The 20,331-nt window shown below is 45.0% G+C and overlaps 1 protein-coding gene across 7 annotated transcripts in view; it reads right to left on the bottom strand.

Moving 5' to 3' along the window:
* The window catches only part of JARID2 (jumonji and AT-rich interaction domain containing 2), a 237,387-nt gene that overhangs the window by 47,934 nt on the left and 169,122 nt on the right, over window positions 1–20,331 (bottom strand). For all 7 annotated transcript variants that reach the window (XM_057700587.1, XM_057700589.1, XM_057700585.1 and 4 more), the window contains one exon: window positions 12,258–12,427. In XM_057700587.1, coding sequence (XP_057556570.1) covers window positions 12,258–12,427 — 170 coding nt within the window. The remainder of the gene's footprint in view (window positions 1–12,257; window positions 12,428–20,331) is intronic.

The raw sequence follows: 20,331 nt of genomic DNA, 5'->3' as shown, positions 1-20,331 counted from the left end.
GAGATGAAGTTTTTAAAAAAGAAGAAGGAACTACCTGGCTATATTTCCACTGGAATAATACATTTACCCTTGTACTAAGTGGTTTTACAATTGGTACAAGACTGAATAGAAAAAGAAGAGACAGCACCCTTCCTAGCTCCCTCCTTAGAAGTTTTCTGTCAGACTTACCATTCACACAGATATACATAATAAGTACCTCCACAGCCATATATACCCATACCGTTGGATCCTTCCCTAAATCTAAGTTTTTAAGTACTTAAGAAAAAGCAGGAGAAGCCTTACTTCAGCAGTCAAAAGAGATTCTAAGAAAAAAAGAAAAAGAAGAAGAAGAAGAGGAGGAGGAAGAAGAGGAGAAGAAGGAAGAAGGAATAGAAGAAAAGGAAATTTACCATAAACTCCAACTCATTCTAGTACGTAACATGACATAAACAAATTACATGCTGTCAGACAGAGCTGGGGACTCAACACTTGGAAGTTACAGACTCAGCCATTAAATTTCCCTCTTCAGTAAAATGCGAAGGAATAGGTTAAATAAATCTCTTCAAGCTCCTCTGAGATCAAAATATCCACATCTGATTTCTTTTTTAAAAAAAGAGCCTTCCTACACACTATCTTGGATGCACTGACCAGCGGCCAAAATCAGCAAGTGGATTAGTACTGTGAAGAGCAGGGTTTTGTGTGGACTCTGCGGTAACTTCACAGCCCACTCTGCCCTCTGTCGGAGGGAAGCAGGATTAAGGGACGTAATTTCAGGATAACCCCTGGCCTTCCTTGCTTTCCCATCCACCTCTGGAGAAAAGGCAATAAACCTGCAACTGAGGCCATTTGGGAGTAACTTTAAAGGGGGAAAAGTAAGTCTATGTTTCAAAGAGAATCAGGTGCAACCCACATGGAACACATGAGAAATAAAGAATTAACTCCCTCCTACAAGAATCTGTTGAGGATTTTTTGAAACTCAAACCCAATTCATGAAGCATCACATTCCTCACATTGACGATTCTGAGAATGAGGTTTTAAGCTTATGTTCCAAAGAACTAAAATGAAGGAAATGTTTAGGGCTTGGTTTAGAATCCAAGTTTCATTAATATCCTAAAGAAAGCATAGAGGGTAATTTCTTCAACAAAAGCAGAAAACAACCAATCTTATGAATCCATTTCTTTAAATACTTCTCAGCAAATATAAACAAACTGAGGTAACCTGTTAAATATTCTAGAAGACAGAGGCTAAGAAATGTGAAATAGGAAACAGAAGACCAGTGAGAATGCTTTCACCCTAAAAGGTCATTTGGGTTCTCATCGGATGACTGACATGTCCTTCTGGACCTAAAGATAAAGCATCAACAAAACAAAAGGCAATGATGATTCTCAAACCAGATGGGGAATGGGGAGGCTCATACAACGAAGGGAGAAGGGATACGTGGGGGAAAAGGACCAATGCTCGATAATAATGAGCCTTGGGCAGAGAGGGCAGTTAATTACTAAAAGAGGCAAGATGCCCCTGGTTCAAATGTTAGGCTTGTGCCAATTCTCCCCTCCGCGGGTGCCACTCATCATTGACAGCACTCTCTCCAAGCCTTGGTATGGCCTGACCATCCTCCAGGTTTCCTTGAAGAAGCCACTGCCAGTCTATAACCTACCCTCAGGAGTGGCCTCATCAACTATGGCTTCTTCCCCAGAAACAAAAACAGACCTCCAGAATATTACTGGGTGCCTGGATACCTGCACCTCTCATTAAACTTGTAGTCAAACTGAAGCAAGTAGAAAAAACTAAATCCAACAGAGTCTAATGCTTGCGTATTCCAAAGCTCAGTCACCATGTAGCTACTGGAAATCCCTCTCAGACACCGCTGACATGTCCATTTGCAAAGCCTTGGAGAGACCAAGCCAACATTCCACATCAGGAGAAACCACAGCACGGGGGGAAAAGCAGGAAAAACAACTTCTTTCTTTCTTTCTTGTTGACACAAAACCAGTAAGATTATCTCACACATTTCATAATCAAAGTGACAGAGAAACACTGACTGTTGTATGCTAATACCTGGAAAATATCTAAGGAAGAAACTCAAATACATAAAAGAAAATCAAAAACATCTGAGAAACCAAACTAGTCTAGACATTCACACAGAGCATATTTATTTCTTCTTAGCCTAGATACAAGCTCAATTATCTAATTTACAAATAAGTTTAGAGGAAGAGAAATCTGCTAGATACAAAACAAAAAAAATGAAGGAAAGGATATTTTAAAGCCCTAAAAGCACCCAGAAGTCTGGGCTATTTATCACTAGTGAAAAATTACCCCACATTCCTCAGTATAAAATGGGTGAATGGTATATTAGATAATCAAATTGAGGCTGCATGAATAAAAGTTAAATTAACATTTAGCATTTGAAAACAGACTATATGTGTTTTTAGAATTTTTCATTACAAATAGTTCACAACTCATAGATTCTCCCACGTAAGAGGTAAGCTTCCTCTCTAGGAAATTTATTAGGGAAACATCTTCCCTCCAAATGTCAGATGAAGCAAAATTTTGAAAACTTCACTGTGGGCCCAGCATTCAGGAAAATGGGCATGGATCTACAGGGACGAAAACAACAAGAAGAGAGAGCTGGGAAATATAACAAGGAAAAGCTTCCGGAAAAGAGACCTTTGCTTCCCGCAGCAGGACTCTGCTACAAAACACGGGCAAAGGTGAAAACAAGGGGTCTGAGAAAGGGCTCAGCAGCCCCCGCATCTGGTGTCCTCAGGTGGGCTCTCCCCATCACAGGTACAAACCCCACGCGTGGTGTTAATTAACAAGTCAAAGAGGTGGACTTTTCACAAAGAACCACACCATCTAGCTCCTTTACCAACTCTAGTTTTAAAGGAGTAGTCAATGAAAGGTGAATGCTTTCAATGTTTTAAGAGGGTTAAGGGTTGCATAGGGTATGGGTGGAGGGATGTTTATACATGTGTATTTAGTATATACAGTTTTCTATTAAAATTACAAGCAGATTTTTTTTTCTATCCTGATTATTCAAGCGCATTAGCAAACGTGAAAAAAAAATTTGAACTTGGATCAGTCTGTGGAATCGGGAGTGCGGAACGCATCTGCGCTTTGCCAAAGCCGTATTTCATTACTTTTCAGAATTAGCTGGCAATGTCTCCACAATATTTACTGAAGTGAAAACCAAATGTTTTCATCTGGACAAAAATCAAACTGTGGTATGTTACAACCACAACAGAAATCATTTTAATCCAAAAGCTTGCTTTCTCTAATTTGGGCTGTGGTTTCCATAAAATTGGATTCTCCTCTGTGAATCATGTACACATACAAGCCCTCTTTCTCATTATCTTCCCTCCCCTGACAAGTTCTTTATCTTAACAAGCTAAACATAGCTCAGCTCTATTTTGAAAAGACCCTAAAGGGATTCCCTGCCTGCAGTCAGTTAGCTGAGGAGTCAAATTTTGTAGCCTGACCTAATAAACTCTGGGCTATCCCCCCCTGATTTGGCGTGTTCGTGATTGGTCTTCAAGATACACAAACAGAATGACAGCAATCAACCCCAAGTATCATACTAAATGAAATAACAAAACTTCAAAGTGAGCTGGTAGGGCCTGGGTAAGGGGAGAGAGGGATAGTTATTCACTGATTTCCTGAGTCAGAGGAGAGTTCCATCCTTCAAAGCTGGAGAGTCGCTGGAGAAAGTGGGTACAACTGCCTCGGTCCACTGATCCCACTATGTATGTCCCCGGCACTGGTCCAGGCACCAGCGACCCACAGGGGCCAGACATCCACACTCACCCTGAACACTCACACACCCCACATGTAAACACCAAGTGCCCTGAAAGTCTGGGATGACGAGAACACACTGAATGATGACCTCTGTCTCTTTCAGGTCAGCCTTTACAATTTACCAGGGAAGAAGAACTTACACCAAGATTTCCCAAACCCCGCCCACTTCCGTAAGCCTTAACATTTGTGCCATATCCACCTGCTATTTTCTTTACAGTGATTCACATTCACGATTTACGTGGATTTTCTCTATTATAAAAGTAGAAAATCAGTTTCACATGCCCTAAAGAAAAGGTAATTAATATTACAATAAAATTTTTAAACATGCAGCAAACCTCATTTCTGGCACCACCAGGGGTACATGCAGCGGGGCTTGGGGAACAGCCCTCCAGCCAAAGGCCAAACACAAAAGGAACCCCTAGTTCCTTACGGGATAAGGAGAAGCCTGAGCAATGAGGCCCATTCTGGAACTGCTCTTCCGTTTAACACATGCATATCCAAAAGAAGGATGTCAGTCACTGAAACAAACTACATGGAATCCCAAAGTCCAGGAGAAAGCATCAGCTCAGCAGTCACGTGCCCACTTGTCAGGACACTCAGTTTACTTGTCTATGCAATGAGCTTCATGTCTTCAGACATAACAACTGTGATGACCCCAAAGGCTGCCAGGTAACATATGCAAAAGCACTGTCAACACCCACACTTCAGTGCCATTATTAGGCTGACACATGGCTTCAGCGACAGAAACAACTCAAATATAAAAGCAGGCTGTCACTTACTCCATAGGTGAGAGCAAAGGCAATTTATTTCCTATCTGCTTCCCTAAATGGGACAGTTGGGGGGGTTTTCCACAGAAATAGCATGGAAACACAAAATGAACTAAATAGAATTTCCGGAACTTGGGAATCGGTGGCAGAGTAATGCCTTGTGAGAGTTGGAAACCTTCAGCCCACAAGAGCCTTTTTTCAGGACAAACAGGGAGGAAGTGATGACATGACTGTCACCTCAATGTCTCCCTCTTCAGGTACGTGCTCCCAGGTATGCCTGTCTGACCCCGCGTTCAGGAAATGTCCCACAGCAGGGCACATGTGCTATCTGCAAGAGCTCTGACGTTAGGGACTCAGCAACGAGAACCACTTTCCCTCCTGACATGCCAGCCTGTGTGCCAACCTAGCCGACCACAGCCATGGGAGAAAGTATCATGTAATTAACAGCTGGAATAATCTGCTGTCTTCCCCATGAGATTGTCTACACCTGTGGCTTAAAACAAACACACATCCAGTCAAATGAAATGAAGTCTCTGGATCTCTTTGCTGCAAATGAATGCACAGATCACACCACACGGCAGGCCCGGTGGCCTCAACCTACATAACTTCTACCCATCGAGTGCAGCAGTGGAAACAAGTTCGAAACTAACTTCATCAAGGCCACACAGAGGCTATCTGAACACCAAAGTCTGTGCTCTCTCCACCATGAAAGCATCCACAAATTCTAACAGAGATGAAAATACAGGGAAGGGGCCCCTGCCTCTGGACATGGATGACTTTAGTGCTGTCATCTGCCAGCAAGGTACTCGGCAAACAAAACAGACTATCCTTACTTCCAGTTTTCCCCCCTACCTACCTTCCCTAAATGGATTTCAGAAAGGACAAGAAAAACTAAGGGAATCTCCAGAAGCTAAGGGGGAGGCCAGAGGTGACTGTGAGAAGGACACTGAATCCGTGCCAGCAGCCACTGGCAGGGAGAAGGGAGCCGCTTTCTCTGCAGGGAGGGCAAAGCCTGGTCAGAGGCCAGCTGGCCTGGAGCAGGGCCAATCATCTGAGCAAAATGTCTTGGAGTCTTAACGACCAATCGAGGTCACAGAGCAATTAAAGGGGATCCATCCTCCCCTCCTCGGCGCTTAAGGACTCGACGGTTTCATATTTCTTCATAACTAGCCTGATAAACTATCCTGGCAAGTAAATTGCTTGCTCAGCATGACTCGGCCAAGTATACAGACTCTATTGGAAAACCAAGCATATGAGGAACATGAGGCCAGTTTGATCTGGGGAAAAGTGAGGGTGGCCATGCAAATCCTCGGGGTGGCAAGAATACCACTTTCTCTGTTACCTCTCTCAAAGATTAAGATGCGATGCCTCTCAGAAGGATCCATCAGGGGGCTTCCCTGGTGGCACAGTGGTTAAGAATCCACCTGCCAGTGCAGGGCACACTGGTTCAATCCCTGGGCCAGGAAGATACATGCCATGGAGCGACTAAGCCCACGCACTACAACTACTGAGCCCATGTGCTGCAACTACTGAAGCCCGTGAGCCTAGAGCCTGTGCTCTGCAACAAGAGAAGCCATCGCAATGAGAAGCCCATGCACCGCAATGAAGAGCAGCCCCCACGCACCACAACTAGAGAAAGCCTGCGTGCAGTAACGAAGACCCAATAAGCCTAAAAACAAACAAATAAATAAATAAATAAATAAATAAAAATTTTTAAATGTCCTTGTTTAAAAAGGATCCATTCAAAAAAAGCTGTGCACCATTGTGACAGAGGCCCTCCTCCCCAGAGCATCCATGTCATATGAAGCATCCCCACTTCGCCCAAGGAAGTTCATTATCAGCGCCATAGTATGCCCTGCAACGGGAGGATTACTTAATTGCTTTTCAGCAGGTTAATCCCCTTTCATTCTGTGACCTCTAAATCACCCCGGGCTTTTGCATTTGCCCTACTTAGAACGGATCGTCCTCAATACCCAAAGCCAGGATTCTATCAAAATATGTGTTTCTCGCCAATAAAGCCAGCAACCATCTTTACAGAAAGTTCCATGGGTGGCCTGTCTCTTCTGGTACCTGCATTCTCCTCGTGTTCCAAATGGAAGGCTCCTCCCCTCCCCCATTCGTCTGCCTAAACTCACCAGGACACAGTAAGTGCCCTGGATGGTCACAGGCGCCATCTGGCCTGCATCACACCCATGACTTTAACTCCACAGCAACCGTGTGCTAACGACACACCCATTTTACAAAAGAGGACACTTGGGCTCAGAGCAGTTTAAGTCATCTGCCCAAGATCCACAAGGATCATTCAGCCTCCTGCCTGTGTTCTCACAATAATCCGTGGGATAGTCCTTTCTCTAGCCTCAGTCCTGTCTCTGACACCGCCAGAATCACCTGACTCAATAAAGATCTAGACGCATCATGTCTCTACTCAGCTAAAGAACCTCGGTGAATATCCAGCCCAGGGCCCCCAGAACCTGGCACATCTAACTCCCCTGCTTTAACGAGGGGCCCTCTAAGCAACAAATCCAACACCAACCAGGCCTTGGTAGGAGCTTCTGCAGAGCTCTCTCTTTCTACAAAGCCAGCTCCACCCTCTGGGAAGAGTGCCCGGGGCACTGCCCAGTGTCTCTGGTCTACTGCACCTACTATTCCGCTACTGCTTTCCTGTTGCTAATCTCTGTTTTCTACTGTCTGGTGTATAAAAAAGGTTCAATAAAGGCCTGCTGAATTAATTAACAACTGAATGACGGCTGATCACTTGAAGATGAAGATTCTCTAAGATTCGGGAAACAAAAGGCAAGCAGTTCCAAAACAGAAAGGACTGCTTCACCACGGCTGACAGTGTGGGTCTTTCCTCGGAACTCCTGCTCCAAAACAGCTCTCTTCTTTCCTCCAAACTGTGACACTGGACTGTGACACGCACGCTCAGAAGAAGGAACCATGTGTAGATGTGTATTTTCAGGGGATCCCCTTTGGGAATCCCCCTTATTTGCAGCACCCCATAAAGAGAAAAATATAAATAAGACAATCACTTAACCTGCCACTACTCTACTGGGTTAAGCATTTTTAATCTGCTAATAACCATAGTCAGAACAAAGAGAAGATGACAGAACTCATTAAGAATAACGAGACTGGTGACAGAAAATGCAGCAATGGTTCCAGTCGCTGTGTGCCACCCAGGGCACACGCCCTCCCTCTTCTCCTTGGAAGTGCACCCGAAAAGATACTAATTATGCCTCTGGCAGGAGCCACGTGGACCCCCTTCAAAGCAGTCATTTAAAGATAAATACATTGCAGGCAAACACTTCAGGCCAGCTGCACTATCCACTCGTCCTTTCCTTTAGAGATTTCAGGTCATGATATTAAATGTGAAAGGAGAGAGCCTTGCCGAACTTAGCTGAAAGGTCTCTGCTTGCCTTAAGACAGATTTTTTAAATTTCTAAAGCTTCCTATCCCTGAACAACTGGCTGGTGTGTTGATATGTACACACTAAACCCAGAATTAGTAACGGTATAGTTTTTTCCCCACCCCAGGTTTTCGCTGAAGGTACTTAATGGACTTGCGGGGAGAAGGCCAGGTCCTGGGCTCGCTAGGTGTCACTGATGGGTAACGAACACCAAGGCTCAGAGAACTCCACTTGCTGGTTTCCCCTCGGTCTCCAGATTCATTCTCTTCCATATTCCAAATCAGTGCTGAGACTACTATGAGCAAAACCTGAGGCCCAGAGAAAAGGATGATCTGTAATCCTTGGCAACAAACATCATTTCCAGGTCTTTGATTCCTTCAATGATTTCTGCAGCTAGGTTTTCCTTCCTATCAATACTGAGCTTATCAAGATTGCCTCCTTGACCCGCACAGCACCTCCTGTCACCCAAGGGTAATGGAGTGGCTGGGCTCTTGAGGCTGAGCATGACGCCTTGTCTCAGACAAGCTCTGTTTGGTTTGGAACCCAAACAGCCAAAAAAGCAGCAGCAGGATTAGAATCCAAGTTAACAAAGCATGTAAATTGAATTCCCAACTCTCAACTTTGCCTGTAAAGGTTCCAGATGAGGCCAAGACTAGAGTGAGGATAAGTGTTACCAGCAGTTGATATCTCAAAGTTAGAAATACATCTAAATGTAAATCAAGAATTAGATAAATGATAAGACATCCACAAGGTAGAACAGGTTTTTATGTGATACTGTGAAACAGGAAAACCAGACTGCAAGAATAAAAACATAACACAAATTCCCTTTGGGGTGTGTGACTTGTATATGCACATAGAAGCCTTAGTAATATTTTCACCAAGGAGGTGGGAAACAGTGGTTGTCTCTGGGAGACTGGAGGGAGGGGTATTTTGATTTGGCGGGGGTGGGGCCGCTATTCGTCCATCTTTTCTGCTGATCTTCCCTAGAGGAACATGAAATACTTTTATGACTAAAAAAACTTTAACACCTGATTTTTCCTCATTTGAAGCTGAAGAAAAAGTATTAAAGTATCACCACAACAGGCACTGTCTATTTAACCCTTATACACTTCAAAATAATTAGCTCAAGCAACTACATATTAAAATATACCATGCAAAGCCCCCAAATCCATCACATGTCCAGGATCATGAAGTATTTAGCAACTCATCTATCATTTGAGGCTTTTAGAAAAGCCAGATTAGGTAAACACACCTGACCTCACAAAGCCAGGGCTTTTAAAATAAAATCCCTTAAATCTAAAAAGGACAAGAGGAAGAATAAGAGACTGTAATACTGTGTCAAAACCTTATTGCATATCAGCTAAAACAAACAACAAAACCTATTTTATTTCCTGGCTCATCAATGTAGGAATAATTTTCAAACCCTCAGAGCATTTTTCCAAAATTATTTTAAACATCTTAGGGTTTCAACTTATTGAAAACTTTGTTCCATCTGACAAGTGAAAGAAGCAAACTGTGCCTATGAAAAGACATGATTTTCTTGTGTTTAGAGTCTGGAAATGTCAAAGTTGGGTACCTGGCAATGTTTTCCCGAGATGCCATTTACTCCAGTAACCAGCAGGTCTCTCCAAGGCATGCTTATTTAGGTCCTCCCCAAATCGCCCAAAACCACAGAAAATATGATTTTAAAACATTATGCGTTTATAGGTGCACATGGCACAGACACAAATTCCTGTCTAAAAATAAGTCACACCCACTCCCTAGGTAAAAACTTCTGTAACTACATAACATAACTGGCAGAGCAATGTTCTGACATCCTAACAGAACAAGATCAGTGAACCTTCCTAACAAAAGTAAAGAGTTAAGGCACGGCTCCAAGGTAACTTTTGCCGGACGGGACTTCCCTGGTGGTGCAGTGGTTAAGAATCTGCTTGCCAAGGCAGGGGACACGAGTTTGAGCCCTGGTCCAGAGGAAATTAAACCTGTGCTGTAGCGCCCATGAGCCACAACTATTGAGCCCACGTGCCACAACTACTGAAGCCCACCCGTGCTCCGCAACAAGAGAAGCCACCTCACTGAGAAGCTCGCGCATTGCAACGAAGAGTAGCCCCTGTTCGCCACAACTAAAGAAAGCCCCCACACAGCCAATAAATTAAAAAAAAAAAAAAAAAGACACAAAAGAAGAGTCCTACCAACACAGAGCTTTAATTATTTACCTCAACCATCTTGCTGCTGCTGATACTGTTGACCCTTCAAAGATCCCTTTGGCTCAAATTCCTGCTTCTGAGCACCTGGTCCCACTCATCCTCCATTACTGACGGCACCACCCCACACCCTACCAGCCTGTTGGTCACTCTCGCCTTTCCTCTTCCTTTCACCCTTCACAGCCAATCCTGTACCCGATTCTTTCCTGGAGGGTTTTCATACCTTCCTTTCCATCTCCACCCTCAACACCTAGGATTAGCAGACTCTTTCGGCAAGGAGCTAGGTCAAACCCAAGGGAGATGCTCAATTCTGTGAGGGCCAAGTGGTCCACACTGAAATACAGTTATTCTCCTCCTTTCTGTCTTGAGTCTCCAGGGACTATCAGTGGCCTGTAACCTCAAACAAAAACCTCACCCTTCATTTTCCCTTCCCTAACAATTTAGTGCTAAAGCAAACTAGTGCGAGAGGGGTGGGGGGTGGCAAGGGGATGGGATGAGCAACTACCATGGTAGCCCGTATGGGGTGCGAGAACCAAAGGAGGGGGAAGGGGTGCTCACACAAGGGGCAGCCCACTCACGGGCTCGCAGCTAAGCCAGATCAGAAAGGCTCCACGGGGAGGGGTGGCACCAGAGCTGGGAGGTGGGGCACACTGGAAAAGATGGATCAAATAAGCAGGTAATTTATGGATAACAGGAGGCAGCTTCCTCAGTATTTAATACAGAAAAAAAGAAAACCAGAATGAACCCTTTGGTGCTAAACTACAACTGGAGATATTGGCGCTCACGCGTGGATTTGAATAGACCCGGAGACACAGATATACATCCTAAATGAGCATGTGTGTACATGTGCACACACATGCCTCTGAGCGCACATGTGTGCACACACACACAACGCATTCCCTTCCAACAGCTATGAGCGCACCTCAGGCCCTGATTCTGTTTCTAAAGACCAACTGTTCCTTAAAATAAACACGGCTCCTTGGGGAAATGGCTGATTCCAAGGCTGAGGGAGGGAATGACATTCTGCTGTGCCAGGGAGCCGGGAGGGGAGGATGACTGGGACATGTCAGAGGGCAAGAGAGCCAGCTGGAAGGGGCTCCATTGATGGGATCTGGGACAAACATCAAAACAGATAAGAATAATAGATTACAACCCCCTGAACAAAACAGGAAATGAGTCCATCCAGATAACAAAAAATGAGTAAATCGAGTCTGATGAGAAATGAAATGCAGAGTCTCCCAATGAAATACGTATAAATTCGCAAGATTGCCAAGGGTCCGCTTACAGTGGAGAAACCTGACAGCCCCACCTCAATCAGTGACTAACGTGAGCACCACCAATCAAAGGACAGACTGAAATGTTGTGCCCCCAACAGGGCAATGAGAAGACTCCCTTCTGTGAGGCTCCTGCCCGAAATGGAGAGCCTCCTCGACCTCCTTCACCATCTTCTGTGTTCTTCCCTCACTTAGTTCCTAGAGTAAACACTTCCCCAAAATGAGGCCATGTAAATTCAAACCCATCGTTCATTACAAAACCGTATCCTCGCAGTGCACTGTGTTCACTGGTCCTGGTCACGTGTATAAGACCAATCTGTCCACTGTTACCTGTCCTGCAGTGGCACACAATGCTGTTATTCCCCAAAAGTGGTGTGGTGGGGGGAGGGAGTGGACCCTCCATCAGCGTGGCTTATTCCCAGACCTCAGGAAACACAAGGAAAGGGGACTTCACACCCATTCACAACTACTCCACCAAAAAAAATTACAAAACAAAAAGCCAAGGTAGCAAAGCATGTGTGTGATGGTAGGGTGGTGGAGGTCCTAAAAGGATGCCAGGGAGAACTTGATTACAAAAATGTAAAACTACAAACTCTGACACTGTGCTGAGAAGCCAAGAAGGGCAATTCAAGAGTCAGAGGGAAAGAGAAGGAGAAAGAGCACTCAAATACCCTCTTGGTGGACTCCTCACTTTACACTCGCCTTCCCCCAAACCAGGCTGGGAATTCTAAGATATGTAGAGCAGAGACCAAAGCCACCATCAACACTTCGGGACGGCCTTGTCCTTTTTGCTTTCAACCAGGCTGCTCCCTCCAAACTGGCAACACAGTCTTACCTCGAAGGCAGAGAAAGGTAAGAAAATCTTCTGTCTTAGGCTTCCTTTTAGAGAGGTCAGAAATTTGAGTAGCTGGAGGGGGTAGCAATGGCTCCACTATCTTTACTGGAGTTGTGCTGGGACTATTCGGCTGGGATTGAGCAAACTTCCTTTGTGCTTGCAGCCTGGGCCTGTAAAAGAAAATTAAAAATAAATTAAGCAGACACAGGAGGCTATAGATCTATGTGCAGCAATAAAATCATGACACAGAAGAAAAGAGCAAATTCTTTGTTTCTAATTAAGGTTCTATATATCTCTCACACTCTCATAAACCACAAGTCTGCTTTAAAGGACAATAAATTTGCTTAAAGGGCTATGTTTTCTATACTGATATAAAATATGCACCATGAGCATGTGTGTACGTGTGCATACAAGCGCACACCTGTGCACAAACCACATGTGTGCCTGGGTATGTCCAAAACGGCACATGGTATTAGATGACATGGGATTAACAGTTTTTGTTCTTTTCATAAATCACCTACCACATTTATTAGCATGATGTGCTTTAACATGATACTGTCATAAACACATGCACAACTGCCTTCATATTGTGTAAGGACACCCCGTCCACCTTGGCCTGTCACTGACCTGGGCTTATACCCCAGAGGAAATAGTCTCCCCACCTCTAAGCTCTTCTGACTCTAATTCAGCCACAGAAACTCACTACAGTAATTAAAGCTTGTAATGGAAGGGGAAAAAAATCTACTTCTCTAGTTTATTCAAAACTGCTCCTTCACAGCCAAATTATGGGCTGCCCTCTGAAGTCCTTAGTTAGAGATTCAAAAAAATGGCCTTAACCTACCTTTCAGGCCTCTTCCCTAGTATCATCCTACATAGATATCAACCCCCTAACCCACCCACTTAGTGCCTACAAATCACAACTTTGATCTCCTTACCAGACATCATTCATTTACACAATTTTATATGTCAGACATTCTATTAATTTGAATCCTAATAAATCCTGGAAAGGTTTCTTTACTTCTTTCCTAATGCTGTGGCCAATGGTTAATTTTTCCTTTCTCTACTTGAGTACTTTTACCCTCTCTATAACGGACTTGACCTTTATCATAAATTGCCTCCTATTAGCTCTTCCTTGAATTGTCAAGATCTCAACACGTAATGGAAGGTAAGCACCTCTGAGGGTGTGAACCTCTATGTGTCCTGCTTTAAACCATCTCTCTGGCCCCGCTCATAAAGACGCTCAAGAAATAGTATTTGAGAGCAGGGAAAAAACAACAAGAACCAAAGAGCAGCTCTGTGGCATGGGGCTTTAAATAGATCTGCTCCAAACCCCGAACTGGAATCAATCACTGTGTGGGACTAACAAAGCCACCCCAGCTCCAGGCTGCTCAGAGTACTATATACATTCATAATTCTACAGCACAAACGAGTCTTCCCTTAACTATTGCTGGGATTATATAAAACAGTAACCATAGTATCTTCAACTGCTGATGCTCAAAATAACCTCACATTTTAGTTCACATTCTAGTACTTAACAAAATAACCACACACACACTGGTTTTCTACTTTGTAAAAATTAGCTGCCTTAAGTTTTAACCTCCCGTGTCCTGCCCAGACTCAACTCTTGCCTCCCTTACAACCCACCAAAACCACTCCAGAAGAGGTCATATTCCCAAAAGGAACCGACATTTGATCAAAGGGGAGAGAGCACGACTGCTCCTTACTAACTGGACAACCATCCTCAGCCCTTAAAATCTACAAACATCACAATTAATCAAAAGCACTTCAGCACCCAGGAATAACCAATGGGAAACAGCCACATAACAAGATATCGGTGGCAAGCTAAATGCCTTTAACAGAAATTCCAAATGTTGTAAATGGTAAGGGAATAAAACAATGCTCCCATGCCTGTGTTATGGGGAACAAAGAGCTTTTCTTGCCACCAACTGACTGTCTAGAAGACAGGTGAACAGAAGTGTGTGCTGGGAAAGCCACCGAGCCCAGAGGACTGACCTTCAAGGAGAATCAGACAGGGGTGGGGTGTGTGTGTGTGACTGATGAAGAGACTTAAGAGTGGTGCTTCTCAAACTATCTGAGATGAGGATCCATTCTGCATGTGCTTCTCCCATCCCCTTTAGATCTTCTGTCTTTTACAAATGGATATTTTTATAATTATTGTAGGGGCAAAATGAAAGACATAAACTTCAAGCTCAAATTTATTATTAGATTCAACAGGCATAAAATCACCCTGTTCAACTGCTTTAATGCACTCACTCTCCATCTCTGCACTCAGGTGGCTGCCACAGTGAGCAGCCCACACCTTGAGCAGCAGCGCTTCAGAGAGAGGACAGAAAGGTAGACAGCAGTCCAACAAGCCACACCCTTACCATGCCCGGCCACCCCCAGGGTGGACTGAGCCCCAGACACCTACCCTCCTCTTCCAGCAAAGCTCCTCCGCTCCTCCAACCTTCCCTTCCTGTTACAAGAAAACCCCCGTCATGTTTTCCTACTGAAAAGGGGTTTTAATTGGCAATTGCATGACTTGTACATCTTCATTTAAATGGACACAACTCACACTCTGAGCATTAAAGGGACTTTACAGAAACACTGCCTGCATGTGAACAGGATGTTCAGTGTTTATTGCTTTCTCAAAAGTCAGCAACGACAAATGCCACACATTATGAGAAGCCGGCGCAGCCTGAATGAAAAACAAACACGCAAACACAGATGACAGAGCGGGACATGGCAAAACATTCTACAATTTCATAACCTCAAAAATAAATGCTCCGACCGTTGTTCAAATAAAAGCACTTTCTGCCTGATGACTTTCTCAGGGAGGATATGAAAAATAAGGGCATAACAGATTAAAAAGCAGCTGTAAAATAAATTACCCCTCAGAGGAATAAGCCAAGCTCCCAAGCGATTAAGTATTTGTGAGACCCAGATAAAAGCAGGAACTAAAGAACAAGACAAACCAATATCTTGTTTAAAGAGTCCAGAAGAATCCATACTTTGCAGAAAGGGCAGGTCTGTGGTTTGGCTTTTCATGTGCAGAGTCCCAGGGGCTGATAAAGGTGTGACTTTGCTTTCTTGGCCCCACACAACAAAAGAGTTTGAATGACACAACTTGGAAGCCAAATCCATGGAGGAAGCACTCTCAGCCGTTCACGTATGTTTGTGGGACAGGTGATTCATTCTAGAATGTCTGATACAAGGAAATAAGTGTGTGTCATTTAAGATCAGTACAGAAAGGGGGCAGGGAGGTCCAGATGTGCTGAAGAACTAGATGATCTGCACCAGGAGGTGCTGGGGGAAGGAGGAAGCTGGTGCGCAGGAGAAGACAGGCATGCTCAGACACCCCCAAGGGCAGTGGCGCTGCAGGGGGCCTGCACTCAGCTGTTGGACTCCACCAGTGAGCAAGCCCACCGGGGGGACCCACCCACCTCTCCACCAGGAACACCCTCCATTCCATTACCAGGGCAAAAATGCGCTTAAAGGGAAATCTAGGTTGAACTAAGAGAGTTCAGAGCCATGCAGGGGGTAGGGGTGGAGAGAGCATGGGGTTCCTGAGGGGTCTCCAAAGGCTTCTGGCCTGAAGCTTAGCCAGGGCGGCCCTTACTGCCCGTTGGTAATGTACAGAAACTCCAGAATGCAGAAATTACAGAGGGTGTCTGTCCCCCCCACAAACCACAGGAGTGTCAAGTGGAGCAAGACTCACTTCTGTGTTGATACTTTATTAACTGACCAAGGAAGGATCTTCCCTTACAGAAGACTCCTCCGGGCCAGGAAGGTCAATGAAACCAACTAAACTGAACTCTCCCGCAAGCCAAAGAAACTTAAACCAACTGAGAAAGAAAGGTGAAGGTAATCTCTTATTTACAGTGTGTTAAAATCTAGGGTTGAGGGGTAGGTGAGGATGAGGGAATAGAAGTGGTTCCAGATCAAGTGCTGTTCCTCACCTTCCGTGGTAAAACTGTGTGCATGTGACTTAAAGGACTAGAAAGTTCAGACAGCAAGCTCAGGGACTAGAGAGCTTACTATCTGAACCCTTGGTTGTGGGTTAGGCCATCTGGGTGTTCCTTCTCTAGAAGCTCCTGAGTACAGGAGCCCCATGGCAACCCAGTCATGACAAAGCTTAGCCCTGCTGGTGTGAACCCCATTTGAGCAAAAGTGCCCCCAAAGGGAGGGGGAAAATGTTGAAATGAAAGTCGCTTTTTGAGTGTCACTCTATGTAGAAATAAATGCTCTTAGGATAGAGGCAAAGGCTCCCAGGGGACCCTGCCTACTCCAGACTGCTCCCTCCAGCTGGAATGCTCTCCCCCTTTATCTCACCATGGCTGGCTTCTTCCCATAATCCAGTGAGGGGAACATTCCAGTCTGCTGCTTTTTACGGAGTCACCTTTTCCATGTCTCTGTTCAAAAGTTACCTCCTCAGAGGTACTGCGCCATCCTCAAAGAGCACATCCCCCACGACCTACCGCTCAATCCCATTTCCATTCCTCTGCCCCTTCTCAGTCTCCGGAGTGGGCTGCCCTGCAGTCACCTCTTCACAGCCTATTTCTGCGTGTAGGGGCTGCCATGCGTTGAGGGTAAGCCCTCCGTGGATGCTGAGAGGGAAGGGCAGGAACACGACGCTGCTGCCCCATTTATGAACAATACACGTCATCGCTCATGCCTGGGAAATTACACGTTTTTTGAGAAGAAGGGCAGACTGCATGGCAATCCAGAGGTGGCAGGGAGATAGGTGGATGGATCTGAAACAGACCCAAGAGCTTCAGGAGAGGCCTGGGGTTTGCCCCCAGTGAAGTTACTGGCCATCCCAGGACATGGCTACCCAAAGGTCGACTGGAATTCAGTTTTGCTAAGAATCAGTTTCAGAAGAATCCACTAAGAATCTGCCCACGCGGTCACAATTTCTCCTACCACCACAGTCACCCCCTATGAAGAGTTTACTGAGCCGCTCGCCCATCAGGAGCATCGTCAAACAAAAGCCAATTCAGGTCAGGTTCTGGCTCTCAACCATGCCGCATTATAAGTACCACACCACACCCCAAGGTACGCTGCGTCGCCCCACATGTCCACACACAGCACAACTGCCCTTGGGCCACAAGCTGCTGGCCCAGGTGGAGGGTCCTGCCACATGCCCCTGCACACAGGATCACCACACATGAGAGACTCTTTGCTTCCTGATGAGCTGCACGAGCTGGGGGGAGAGGGTCCATCTCCTTCCTCTTCTCTCTCCCATGCCCCAAGACACACAGAAGACGCCTTCTCTGATGTGGGGCTCGTTGGCATCAGGGCCAATAGCCAAAGGAATGTTTTGCTTCGACCACTTAAAATGTTACCCAAATAAATATTCAAGCACGTTTCATATTTAGGTTAAAAAGAAAAAAGAGTGCAGCACCTTTGTGGGAATAAAGAAGCAAACCAAAATAAACAGTAGCATTTTATCTCAAAGTTAACAAATACATGATAAGACAAAGCTTATAAAGAAAACCCACTAGTAGCTGACAAAGTCCTGTGCCAAATATTGTTTTGCTCTATAACGCTCTTCCAGTGCCCCTTTCTGCCCTCCCCAAATCCTGCATTTAGAAGCTTCCCGGGCAACCTGCCATGAGCGGCCTCGCGACGGGGTGGCACTGTGTCTCCAGGTCTCCTCTGGGGTTATCTACAGGATAGAGTTAACCAGCTTATTGCTATCTGTGCGCTCAATCTCTAGGGCAGCCTTAAATATGGCACAACAGCAATTTCTAGGTTAATTAAATTCCATTTCTGGCCAGGATTTCTGATAGTTTACAAACCCAAGGAGGACGCGGGGTATGTGCGCAATTCAGCTGGACAAGGTGGGAGCAAGAGAGACGAGGGGGTTTAAAGCAACGCCCAGCCAGTCCTCGTGCAGGGCCATGTGTGCCAAACACCATCTTATTAACTTAATTTTCCAATATTAAAAATGTAAGCTGGTAAATCCAATTATTTAGATTATACCCCAATTCTAAACAGAGAGCAGTGCCTGGGTGGGAGGTGAGGGTGTGTGTTCATTCAAAAGAGAAGGCGCAATACGTCTCGCAAATCAGAGTGGCCAGCAAAGCCGGGCTCTTTGTGCCGGTGTGGGAGCTGCCCTGAAGCCTCGCCAACTTACTGAAAGGCCTATTCAAAAAAAAAAAAAAAAAATCCTCTGTTTCCATCCCCAAAATAAGTACCCACTCTATTCTACCCCCAGACACACACAGTACAGACCTGGCAGCCTGTCAAAGAAACAAGGGTGGGTGGGTGGGTGGGTATGTGTGCTGGAGATGGGGGGGTCGGGCAGGGGATATCCCTTACCCAGGGCAAGCTGCCCACCAAATTTAAATGCAAGTGCAGTTGCGGACAAACCACACAGGGTGGTTGTAAACATCCTGTATAGTAAAGAGAAAATAAACACATCCTCAAGTGAACCCAGGGGCTAGCAGAGACCAACTCACAGCAAACTCAGTAACAAGAAGCCCTGGCAACAGGCTACATCCTTCTGCACTCACATCTCACCCTGCTCCACAGTTACAATGAGTGTTTGTCTCACTGGGGTGTGGGGGCTTCACCCAGTGACAGAAAAGGGAGGTCTGCGGCTCCAAGAGAAGAGGTCTGCTACCTGGAATGCCTGCTTTCTGGTGTTTCTGGAGATCTTGCCATAGTGGTTCAGAGGCCTCATTTCTTGCTTTACATAGAAACAGATGAAATCGTTTGTTTATGCTAAAAACCGCAGGATGTTTAATATTTGCAGCACTTGTCTTAATTAAATTACACAGGCAGCTATTTAGAGTAAAAGTTTGCTATTTACCTGATATAGCTAAAGGAACTTTTTTTGGTTGAATCCCCTGGAGATGAAACCTTGTAAAGTTCTGCTTGGTCAGAGTGGTACAAGGAAAAGAACCGCAGTATCACAAAACCAGGGCTGCTTTAGTTCAACTAACTTGTGATCTTGGGCAAGCCGGGCCTCTACTTCCTGGCTGGTGGAAGCACAAATAGTGGGTGGATGGGGACCCCTATGAAAAGGAATCAGCTAAGGGTCCTTCCAGCTTCAACCCTCTCTGACCTCATCTATAAAACCTGAATACAGCAATTCCTGTAATAATGCTTCTTGCATCTATGATTCTAGTGACAAGTACTGGTCTTTTGCCTACACCAAGTGAGAAACGGAAACCTACAATCTCCAAAAATGCCTGTGCTGCTAAAGACTGCTAGCGCAGACTTCCTAACTACAGGTTGTCAAGCAAAACAGCAAACATGATAACTTTCGTATCCGGAGATACGCATACTGCCTTGCACTTCGGAAGGCAGAGGTGGAAAAAAATTTTAAATATAGACTTTTTTTAAAAAAGATGGCACAATGCCAAAAATCGTTCCATAATTCCCTTAAACCACTAATAATAATACTATCTATACTCTGCCTCCTTAAGACCTAATCTCTCCACCTAGGAGTAAATCGCTCATTTAGGAAAACACATGAACTTCCTTCAGAACCCTGAGATGCCCTCAGGAAGGCTAATCTAACTACTTATAAATATATTTATCAACTCTACCCAGCAAAAGGCTACACCAAAGAAAAGGCAAGTACTGCAAACCCAAACACCACCACCACCTCAGAAGGTATCCAACTGCTCACAAATACTGCACTCCCTCAGAAAGCAGGCATCAGAGGGAAAGGTAAGCCTTCATTTTCTTTACTTCAGGGGGAAAGGGTCAGGGGAGAGAAAAGAGTATCAAAAGCACTGAATATCTACAAGATACATGCAGTGTCTTTCCAGGTAAAACATTTTACCTGGGCACACAAATCTGAGGCTGCTGGTGGGAGCCCACAAAAACGGTATGAAATGTAATATGCAGAACTGCTTTTGATCCCATTAATAAAATGATACAATTAGGTGTGGGGGTTTTTTGGGTTTTTTTTTTTTTTTGCGGGGGGCAGAGGTTAAAGTCTGGTGCAGCATCCTGAAATGTCAAAAAACCAAGGCTGCCTGGAAATCCTGACTCTGTCATGATCAAGAAAATATTTGACATTGACTTCTTTTGTGTTCTAGAAAGCAACCATGTCAAA

The sequence above is a fragment of the Hippopotamus amphibius genome, chromosome 11 (assembly GCF_030028045.1).
Source record: "Hippopotamus amphibius kiboko isolate mHipAmp2 chromosome 11, mHipAmp2.hap2, whole genome shotgun sequence".
Taxonomy (NCBI): Eukaryota; Metazoa; Chordata; class Mammalia; order Artiodactyla; family Hippopotamidae; genus Hippopotamus; species Hippopotamus amphibius.
This window is presented reverse-complemented; position numbering and strand designations above follow the sequence as displayed.